The sequence below is a fragment of the Marmota marmota genome, unplaced genomic scaffold (assembly GCF_001458135.2).
Source record: "Marmota marmota marmota unplaced genomic scaffold, marMar, whole genome shotgun sequence".
In the NCBI taxonomy this organism is placed as follows: domain Eukaryota; kingdom Metazoa; phylum Chordata; class Mammalia; order Rodentia; family Sciuridae; genus Marmota; species Marmota marmota.
The window spans coordinates 396,582-408,594 of NW_026000244.1; the positions used below are offsets into that span (position 1 = coordinate 396,582).

The 12,013-nt window shown below is 41.1% G+C and overlaps 1 protein-coding gene across 1 annotated transcript in view; it reads right to left on the bottom strand.

Moving 5' to 3' along the window:
- Positions 1-12,013, bottom strand: part of LOC125614067 — a 31,060-nt gene that overhangs the window by 10,694 nt on the left and 8,353 nt on the right. Inside the window, exon 4 of the mRNA XM_048796261.1 lies at positions 9,827-9,969. Within this exon, the coding sequence (XP_048652218.1) occupies positions 9,827-9,969 (143 nt within the window). The remainder of the gene's footprint in view (positions 1-9,826; positions 9,970-12,013) is intronic.

The following is a 12,013-nucleotide window of genomic DNA, read 5'->3' on the forward strand; positions in this document are numbered from 1 at the left end:
AGAGAGAGAGAGAGAGAGAGAGAGAGAGAGAGAGAGAGAGAGAGAATTTTTTTTTTGTAGATGGACACAACACAATACCTTTATTTTTATGTGGTGTTGTGGATGGAACCTGGGTCCTGCCCATGCTAGGCGAGCACTCTACTGCTGAGCCACAATCCCAGCCCCTAAGTTACTGTTTCTTAAGAACAGAGAAGAGCAACGTTTTATCTCTCAAGGAGAGAACAGAGACACTCAGGTTTTTATCTTTTGAGAATAAGAACAGTATTCATAAAGTGGGCAAGGGGTAAGGAAGATGGCTGTAGTTATGTCAACAGGGGTCCTCTCCCAAAGCTGCCCCACTTGGCAGATGACCTAGTTCCTCTTCAGAGGCCATAGTGGGGAATGGGGTGAGCAGACGCCCAGTGGGATATGGCCAGTGCCAGGCAGGGCAGATGTGGGCAGCATAAAGTCCTCAGAGACTGTCTGGGTACCACCACTTCCTATGTCCTGCTTCCTGAGTAGGCCGGCTCTGACAGAAGTAACACCAAGGTCCTGGAGCAGTCACCATGGAAGCCATCCCAACTACTAGTTGCCGTCTGACTCTGACACTCACTGCCCCAAGCCCTCACTGCTGCTGCCAGCCTGGAGCTCCTCACCACAGCCACTGGACTCCCCACATGGCTGCTAAATGCTACCTTCACTGCCACTGCAGCCAGACTCCTGTCACTGCTGCAGGATGAAGACACTCAGGGCTGGATGCCTCTGTTGCCACTGCATCAGCTTCCGGACTCTCTGGTGCCACCACCATCACACATAAACTGAACTCCCAAACCCCAGCTGGACACCTACGCTGCCCACCTATGCCCCAACGTCAATGCACGTCACTCCATGGTGACACCCCCGAGGTCCTATATTTGACACCGGACCCTGATGCAGCTGCATGTTGCTACTGCCACACCAGACTTTGGAGCTCCATGTTTCTGCCACCAGACTCCAACATGGATGCCAGACAGTGATACTCAGTACTGGATGCCGAACTTTATTGCAACTACAGCGGGACTCCTGTTAGCAATGCAGGACAAAACTGCTTATGGCTGGAAGACTCTGTTGCCCCCACCACACTTCTGGACTCTTTCACTGATACCACCACCGGACCACCTTGCAAACACACTCCCAAACCATCCAGATGATGCCTCCACAGATGCCCCAACGCCAATGCTCAACTCCCTATGCAGGAAGCAGCTGCTTATTGCTGTCACCAGAGGCCACCATTTGGTGATGCTGCTGCTGCTGCTACAGCAACTCAGCCCCAAGGCTGCTGCTGTTTTGCCCAAGATAGCAGAAGCTGGGGAAGCTGGGCATTCTACATGACAGTGGCCTCGCTAGCGTCTACCGCATGCCACCTGCCTTTCCTCCCCTAGGACTAGCCACCAGTCCTTCTAGACCCTTGAGGAATTGTGGTGTTAACTCAGAGAATTCATCCAAGGAAAACAAGTAAGTACTTTAAATAAAGGTTGCAGTCCTCGCAGCAGGCAGTATGCTGGGCTAGGTGGGTTCAGCCAGCTGGTGAGAAGCCAGGTCTGGACTTTGACCCTGTGGGGCAAGCTGGGAAGGGATCTCTGGCTGCTCTGGGAGAACCCTCTTGTCCTTTCTCCTGAATTTACCACCCTTGCCCCTTCTCCCACGCCCCCCCCCACTCCTTCCTGAACAGGACTCTGGATCCTGGAGACAGGGCTGATGGGCAATGGGCCTATGGGCAGTATTGAGAAGCCTAGGTACATTGCAGCAGTTGGGGGACAGCCTGACTGACCAGACTCCATAAACCTGGATTGGGGAAAAGCAGTCTCTTGGGAAAATACTCCCCTAGATCTATCAAATTTAGCCTAACATGAGCTGCTTCCAAAAGATTTATCAAGAAAGGAAAAATATAAGTTAGTAAGTTTTGTCTTGCTAAAGGGTAGTGTGAGGAAAGGCAAAGTTTTCAGATTTGGTACAGCTGGACCCAAATCCCTCTTAACTGGGTGATTTTGACCAGAGTACAGAACTAGGTACAACCTTGGTTTTGCATCTTGTAGAATAAAGATGGTGAGAATGATAAGCCAGGGGTAAATTAAGCTGTTGAGCACTACCTCAATTTGGGAACCAGGAAGGCTTTTGGCATTATTTCCCTGAAGAAATATATGCCGAGATTAAATGCAACACACTTAGAAATGCACCTTTGAAAGAAAACTGACCTCTGAGGTAGGAAATTTAAATTTACTTCATGTTTTTAGATGAAATAATAATATATGGGAGATCATAAGCTAAAGCATGAAATGTTGGGTCAGGCTCATAAAATTATAGGCTGTTTTCAAATTTGTTTAAAATTACATTAAGATAAATCTATGTAGTTTAAGCCTCCTGGGATATCCCCCAGCTCTACCACACATACATGGAGCACTGTCCACAATTCCATAGTTTTCTTTACAGTATCACCAAATATATCAACATATGTATATACATATACACAGATACACATTTTGTAATATCTTGTTCATTTTGACCTGTTTTGGGACTTTTTGAAAATATAATCTTATATTGTCATACACATTCTTTAGCAGCTTTCCCACCTTAATTTGCAGCCCTTCAGCTGACCATTAGGAAGAAGGAAACAGCAGACAAGCTTGAGGATCAGAAGAACACCATCCCTGCTCTAGTCACTCTGGAACCTGACTAGCCTGCGCACACCTGCTTGAGGAAACATTAGCCCTGCTTGAGCCTCTTGGGGGCTGGCTGATCAATGGAGGGTAGAAAATAAACTAACCAGCAGGACAAATGAACTGTTTCATCTGCTGAGATGGCTCTTATACTATGATTCATTACTTCTGTCATGGACATAGTCCTTTCCTTGGTGCTTACTTCAGGATTGAAAACAATAAAACACATAGCTAACAATATCAGAAAACTAGTACATGTACCAGTTCAAATCTCAAAGGGCATTAAGGATTAGGAGCCAAGCTCACTACTTGGAGGATGGTTTTCTATTCTTGGTGGATTCAAAATTATAATTGACATAGTAGAGATTATGCTATTAACTTGTTTATTTCTTCCATGTTTGTCTTCCCTTTACATTAAAACTATTATATCTGGGCTTGGGATGTGGCTCAGGTGGTAGTGCGCTCACCTGGCATGCATGCGGCACTGGGTTCGATCCCCAGCACCACATAAAATAAAGATATTGTGTCCACCTAAAATTAAAAAAAAAATAAAATATTTTTTAAAAAAACTATTAGGTCTACTCTATAAGAGGATGAGAGAGAGAGAGAGAGAGAGAGAAACTAAGTTATGACATCACATAAAGCTTTAAACCAAGAAGATAATAATGGCCTTTGATTTAAAAGATTAAATAATGAGCATCAAAGGGAGTAATGGTATAGTCCCCAAAAGACTCCAAATGATGAAGTCCTCAAAAGACCCACACCAATTGTAACATACAAGCTTTTCTCCTAGCGAAGAAGATATTTTTTAAAAAGTTAACAGGACTTCTAGAGAGCTCATTGTGGTTTGAGCTCCTCTTTGTTGTAAAGGTCAGATTTCTCTTCTTGTAAATGTTAGGTCAGCAGGGCTGGGGTTGTTCCTCAGTAGTAAAGCACTTGCCTAGCATGTGTGGGTCACTGCTTTTGATTCTCAGTACCATATAAAAATAAATAAATAATAAAGGTATTTTGCCCATCTACACCTGAAAAAAAGTCTGCAATCAAGCTTTTTGATGTACAAAAGTTACTGTTTCTGTTTTCTTAGTAAAAACTTGTGAAATCTCTGTTTAACCTAAGAACATTGAAGAAAAAGTAACTGTTATATTAACTACCCTGTTGTTTAACTGAGTATAAATCTCAGATAATTTTTATACCTGGGGTCCAGAGATTTTTTGGCATTAGTCCCTCTGGATTGCTGCAACTTAAATAAGCCTTCTTCCCCAAAATTCCACACTTGATAAGCCTCATCTGTCCATTTCAAACAATGTCTGTTTGAAATGCTAGAATGTCCCCATTCTTGAAGGGTATACAGAAACAGACTCTCTTGACACAGTATTGAATTCTATTCAAAGAATAGAATATGAATTCTATTCAAAGTCATTAATCATAAAAGACTAAAGGGAGATTACACTCTAGTGACCTCTGGAAGTAAAGTTAATATTGCATGATAAAACTTGGATACATATATTGAATTGCTGTGATTCACCCCATAAAGATATACAAATAATATATCTGAATAAAAAAATTTTAATCTGGAGAAAAATGTGTTTTGTGAGAAATCTGAATGCCATGTTTGCATTTTTGTTGTTTCTAATATTATGCTGTAACTATATTTAATTATGTCATTACATTTTTAAACCTGAAAAAGACATCCAAATTTTGTACCGTAATATTATTAGCAAAGGGAATATTTCAGTGTTTAGAATTTATGGTTTCCTGTTTTTAAAGCTAATATGTTTAATTGGAGGTTTGCAGCAGATACCAACTCCATCAGAACCTCAGTCTGGTGAAGCCACAATTTTGTGCCTGCCCAGGCAAGTGCCCAATTGTGCCTAGTTCTTTGCCACCCAGTAGATAGTGCTCTGACCCAGGGTGGTGGAGCCTGCATTCCAGTCCCCTTGCTTACCTATCTTGGGGCAAATTTGACTGTTGTGCTCTGCTTTAATTTCTCATCTGGGAGGATTTTTGTCCAATTTTCCCATGGAGCTGTTGGAGATCAGTGAGAAAATTCATCATTTAACAAAGTCTGGCTGGTTCAGTGTGAGGAGGGGCATCATGCCAAAGCTGGCTCTGTGGCTAATCCCCACACTCTACTTGCTTTCCTGTATGGTCCCTGAGGGTGGCAGGGGGAATCTTGTTCATCTGCCATGGAGCTTGCCGGCTCCAAGGCAAAGGGACCCTCCTCTGACCTGTACCTGCCCAAACCAAAGGTAGTCATTGTTAGTTCTCTCAGTGGGTGGGAGACATGAAGTAGTAGTGAGTAGTAAACAGTGAAATGCAAAGCAATAACAGGGCAATATCATGGGTTTTCTTTAAGTTACTTTAAGGTGTTCTTTATTTTTTTAAGGCAAATGGGTAATCAGAAAATGCAGAAAAAAACAGGTATACAAATAAACACAAAAAAGGGAGCCAATTAAGAAATATATCAAGTAAGATTAGTAGGGTAATTACTAACTCTTCACAGGGTCAGTTGGTATCATTGTAAAGCTAGACAATGGGATCTTCTGAAAATAGAATTTTATATTCACATATACATTCTTATGACCATAGGTGCCTCAAAATATTCCTGAAGAGAAATTTTCTTAGTAATTCAGGAGCACAAAAGTAAATTCTGTCTAGTCACTGACCCCCAAAATCACATTAACATAGGACTGACTTGTAAATACCGCCCCCCTTTAATATGATGGCCACTAGTATGAAAAACTCTATCACCTGACATGAAGGAGCTGAACACCCAGATTGGTAAAGAGTGCTGAAGGTGGACCCCAGTTCTCAAGGCAACCATAAAACAGCAGTACATTTACAAACAGCACTATTTCATTTCTCATTCTCTGCTGGGAGATGACTCACTCTCATGAGAGGGCTCTTTGTTTGAGCCTTACTTTACTTTTTACTTATGAGAAAGTTCTCGTGCATGGCTTTCAGTGTCTGGCTATCTTTCCTTGGAACACAAGAACTGAAGTTTGGAGCTTCAACTTTCCACTCTCCTATGATGTCTAACCTGGTGCCTCCATTCAGATCAACAGCCATCTACAGGGCAGGTATATGAACTTCACCTTGTTTCTCTCCCAGCTTTGGTTGAGATGATGTCTAACTTAACCCCTGATATCTTGCCTTTTGCTTTGGGCTTCTCTGTGTACACTTTTCTTTGTCAAAACCTGTTCCATATGTCACAGGAGTGCCATCTTTTCTTACAGTTAAGTAACTGTAGTGGCACCTTTTTTCCTCCTCCTGACATGCAGATGTACACTCTCTCTTGCTTTTTATGGCATCTTTTTGACCAAGGCCACCAGAGAGGCAATGAGACTCTACTGTTGTGGCTGTTGCCTTATAGTGACCACTGACTCTCTTCAGTAATGAGCATCATACCACATTCTTTTTGAGGCTATTCCAGAAACTGAAGGCCAATGAGTTTACCATCTTTACCTACTTATAATTTGGGTGAATTAGTTAGTATAAGATATCGCACAGCTAAGAAACTTTTTTCTCAGCTGGTATCATTTCTTTACCAAAATGGTAGTTTTTTTACTGTATAATACATTGCATGGACATCATGTCCCCTCACAGGTTTATTCCAAGGGAAAACCCTGAAATATAATGATCCTTCCTCTTTTCTATGTCATTTATCATGTTGTTATTTTTGGACTGGCTCTGATTCCAACAGGGTGACAAAAAAACCTCTGGCTCCCTCTACTTTTCAACATCAGGCCCATCCTACTCTTCAAGTTCTCTGAAAAAGAATTAAGGGTCACTTCCCAAGTCATATCAATTGTCTGGCATAAGGTTACTAAACATGTTTATTAAATAAGATTATAGGTTTGAGAAACAGAGTTCAGAAAACAAGGCATGAGTTGCTGAACTTGGACACACATGCTACACTCATTCTAGGGAACCACTACATGGGTTTAAAATGCAATGTTATGTGAGGGATGCCTTTATGTAGTCATCTGGCTTTCAGGTCAGTAGTGCTGAAGAACTCCTGGCATATCATCAGGCTGTTATTTATTTAATTATTTTTTTGTGTGTTTGTGTGTGTGCGGGGGGTAACAGGAACTGAACCAAGGGGCACTTAACCACTGAGGCACATCCACATCACTTTTTATTGTTTTATTTTGAGGCAGGTCTTGCTAAGTTGCTGAGGGCCTTGCTATATTGCTGAGGCTGACCTTGAACTTGCAATCCTCCTGCCTCACCCTCCCTGGTCCCTGAGATTACAGGAGTATGCCGCTATACCTGGTTGGCTTTATTTTACAGACAGCAAATCAACCATTGATATAAGCTACCACCTCCTTGCAGTACATCCTGTGAAACTAGGACATTTTTTGCCTGGAGACCCTCAAGAAGAGATTAATTTTCTTTTGTCATGTTAATTGGCCTCTGTATGAATTAGGGGATAAAAATAAACGGTCCACTAATAGAAGTTTAAACTATAATACTCTTTTACTATGAGATTCATGTTGCAGAAAGGAAGTAAAATGGCCAGAAGTCCCATCTCTACAGGCTTTCTTTTTACTAAAGTATCAAAAGATTTATGTGCTAAATGCAGCATTGATTAGGCCCTTCTAGCAATGATGAGTCAAAACATTGCTGGCCTAGGGGACCCCCCAAAACTAACCCTTTCTCTCTCTCAACAATGTACTTCACACTCAGAGCTGTCAAAACCCAATTCTCCCACTTTCCTTTGTACCCACCATTATCTACTGCTCCCACTCCCCCCATTCTGGTTTCCTTCACAGTAAGCCTATCCCTACCAAGCCCATTGCCAGTTTACACCCATTACAAGAGACAAATGGAGAATCTGGACCAGACAAATGCAGGTGTGTTTTTCTATGAAAGATCTAAAAGAAATCAAGAAGATTTAGAAAGGTTTTCTGATGATCCTGATAAATATATAGAGGAATTCCAACATTTAACCCAGGTTTTGAGGTAATCTAGAGATGTACGAGTAATTTTGAGTCATATTGTAACTGACAGAGAGAGACATCAGGACACAGAAGCTTCTAGGGTTTGGGGGAATGATTTACATATCACTAACTCTATACCCTGTGGGTCTTCTGCTTTTTCAACTGAGCATCCTCAATGGATTTATGATGAATCACCAGGGGTGGCATAGCAATCATGATTATTTGTCTCAAAGTAGAGCTTAAAAACAGTAGGATGAAAACTATTAACTGTATGAAACTGGCAACAGTTGATCAAAGATTGGAGTGAAATCCCAGGGCTTTTGTAGAAAGATTGAAGAAGGCTTAGTAAAATTATGCACCCTTAGATCCTACATCTTGTGAAGGGCAACTTATTTTAAAAGATAAGTTCATTCTTCAATTTGCTCGAAATATTAGATAGAAATTACAAAATTGGTAGTAGGCCCTGGGATTTCCCTTGAAGGTAGCCCACAGGTCTTTTATGATTAGACCAGGATGAACATTTAAGGGATAGATAAAAGGAGAAATGAGGGACAAAAGACCAGTGCAATTATTGACTGCAGTTCTTAATGGTCACCCCTTTCTTCCTCCACAGGACCCTTAAGTTTCTGAAAATATCTGTCATTGTTACAGAAAGGAAGAACATTAGAAGAAAGATCACCCAATTAAGGGCAGGCTTCAAAGACTCCTTGCCCTATATGTGGCAGGAGAGGCCACTGGAAAGTTCACTGCCCTGGAGGCTGAAGGAACCTCAGATCAGACACTCTCAAAATGATGGCCCAAGAATGAGCAAGCCTTGGGAGTCAGCCAGCATCCCAGACAATCACCATCACTGGGGCTGGACTGAGGGTAACTTGAGGCATGAAATAGTGTCATTCATTTCCTTTAGGATGCTGGCACCACCTATAGTGTCTCAACCTTGGATACTTTTCTGCTGATACCTGCTTGGTATTGGGAGTCAATAGAATACCCAATATAAGACACATTACTTCTTTTCCATGTTGCAATTGGGAAGATAAAATATTCACTTATTCTTTTCTTGGTAATGGCTAACTATCAAACTCCATTATGATATCTTAATAAACTTAGGAGCTTGTCTAAGTTTTCCACTCAAGACACTGAGTTCTTTTCTTTTGATGTCAGCCATTGAACAATCAGAACAATTGATTGACCCTAGCTTGTTGGATTCTCCCTACAAAGGAATGACTAGGTAAAATTATGGTCTCTAATTCTAGAATCAAAGAAGAAAGATGGACTTATTATAAATCACTTCTTATGCAAATGTTAAATTATGACCTCTAAATGAGACTTTGTCACATTCAGGTCATGGAAAAAATTTCACTTTAGAGCAAACCAATTTCCAAAAGTTTGCAGTCATTAAGCCACATTTGAGTCCATCTTCATCTTATCTTCCATTATGAATGCCAGAATAGCAAAGACATAAGGAAGGTTACTATCAAATTTGGGATGAATGGGGCTAGGGTTGTGGCTCAGTGGTAGAAAGCTTGCCTTGCATGTGTAAGGCCCTGGGTTCGATCCTCAGCACCTCAAAAAAATTAAATAAATAAAGATATTGTATCCATACACAACTAAAAATATTTTTTAAAAATTGGGATGAATATGGTTTAAGCCAACCACAGGATATCTCAATCAGAAGACCTCAATTTGTTGCAAAAAACATAACCACACTTAGGATACATGGCCTAGTTCGATTTAGAAGTCAGGATAGACCTCAAAATCTTGATGTTAACATATTGTGATTTTATAGCCTTATGATTAGTTTGGGACTAGTTGGTTCTTGAGACCTGAAATTAGATGGCCAGCCCCCAAAGGGAATCAGTCGATATGTGGGACTAACTTATGGCTCTGGGTTCCTCCAGGCTGGATGGGAAAATGTATTGTTGAGTACCTAAGAATGCAAGGGAGGTGGACACAAAAAATAAGTCAATCTGCAAATATCCCCAGTCTCAAGCATAGATGGGGACTGTTTTTCACTGGTATGATCATTTAGCTTCACAGTTTATCCCAAAAAATGGTCTAGAGGATATAAATGTGGTACATGGAAGGTTTAGCCAATTATATTCAAAAAGCTTTCAATGACACTGAGAAAGGCATTTCTTTCCTTAATGCAGACATGGTACTCATGAAAAAAAGCTGTTTTACAACACCAAATGGCCTTGGTGTTCTTACCTTGGATGTTCTTACAGCAGGTCAGGGTGGCACTTGTGCCATCATTCAGACTGAGTGTTGCATTTACATTCTTGACAACTGAAAGATCTGCATTCCTGGCTGGGTACAGTGCTGCATACTTGTATTCCCAGCAGTTGGGGAGGCTGAGGCAGGAGAATTCCAAGTTCAAAGACAGCCTTAGCAAATTTGTTTCTGTTGTTTTATGCCATCCAGTTTGTGGTGTTTTGTTACAGCATCCTTAAGATACTAATACATTCAGAGGGTCTGGGTGCATTTTGTCTTTCTCTAGTGCAAAATTACTGTCATCTTTTTAAAAATCTACCTGGGATCTTTTAGAAAAGTCTGCATAAGACCAGGGTCATGTTAAGTCAAGTGTAGCCTAAGAATCTAGAATCATCCACACAGGGGCCTACCTGGGAATTAATGATGTCAACATCAGAACTGAAAGTCCCCATCACATAGTCCTCAAGGCCTGAAGTGCACATCTGGGGTAAAAAGAGGGAATCAGAAAGACAGGCACCCACATTGGAAGCCACAGAGAAACATGCCAGCTTCCAGTCAGTGTAGCAAGTATCGCAAGGACTTTCCACCATGGGGACTGAGAAAGACTATAGGTGATGAAACAGAGCACCACTACTGAGACCTGCTTAGGTGTTTAACAGCATGGACACCTGAAGAGCTGAGAACAAGAAAGCATGGACCAATCTACTGGGTAGGCTGCTTGAAGGTCCACAAGGTAGAGGTTGCCTAAGAAAAAGCAGAATTAGACTGCTTAGACTCCCTTCCCTGCAATCTCAAGAGCCTGGCCCCCCTCACTCAGGCCCTGAAATCCTCATTTCCTTCTCTTGCGCAGCAGGGTTGTTTTTTTTTAATAATTCTTGCAGACTTTTAAAATGTCCTCTGTACATATTTTATACCAACTTTCACTTATCAGAAAAGTAGAATAAAATCAGATCTAAAAGGATAAAAATCAGTTTTATGACCTCCCAAATTAAAAATAACTGAAAGTGAGAATTAAATTGTTCATTCTTTGAAGAAATGTGAAGTCAGAGTCACAAGAAAAATAAATCCATATTTAAACCCTTTTAATATTTAATGACTTGATATCAGTTTCCACACAAGTGAAATATGTACTTCATATTTGAGATCTATTTCACTTATGTATATCTTTATGTGGAAAATGACACCATGCCTCAGTTAATAATATATGGGTTTATAAATATGGAATTAAAAGAAACTTACCCTTTCCCTTTGTGCAGCTCTGTCTTCCAAATCAGTTTCTATAGAAACAAGTAGACAACTGCCAGTACCAGAAGTCTGCCAATTATAACTCAGCTTTTACTTGCTGGATAATAAAGCCAGATTCCAAATTTGGCTAGAGGGTTTTGTCAGTAGATCCTGTTTACAAGAGTTTATACAGCTGTTTCCCGCTGGAACACCACCTTGCAGAGTATAACCATGGCATCCTTGGTTGATAATCACCTGTTGCCTAGTAATCATCATCCTGCATGGAAACAGACAGCACTAGGGCTCTTCCATCCAAGCTTAAAATTCCTAGCAAGCCCAACAAGCCTGCATTTCAAGGAGGTCTTCATCTGCAACTAGTTATGTTTAAAATTGGCAAACAACCATGGTGTATGAAGCCTATGGTGCAGCATTGCTGGTTTCCTCTTGAACTCCAGTGTTGTCACTGTGCACCGAAGTCTCCTGCTGCAAACAGGGGAGTTGTTCTCCTGTACTGAGAACAGGCTTCCAAAGCTCAAGAGCCCCTGTACAGGATAATGCAGGAACTAAAGGCAAACACTTTCTCCTCCTTAATGATGCCTCCATTTTTTTTTTCTCACAATATGTACTACCAACAGAAGTGACTGGGCCTGAGTGTGCGTTCGTATCTATGAAACCATCATGGTGCATGCACATCCAAGGCATGTGGAACCACAGGTCAAATAAGGCACAGATACCAAGTAATGGTTCTAATTACAAACGCTATCTCTCAGGAACTCTTCATCCATTCAGAACTAAACCCATCACTGCACAACTCCCTGGAGATGGAGGAGCTCCTCAAATGTGTCAGGAAAGGCATCATCATTAACATTTAAAAAGGAAAGGGAGCATTTCTCCTTCTTTTGGCAATTTGGTGGAGATCTTAGAAGTACAAGATAAAGCAATTTCAACTTTTCTTCAAAT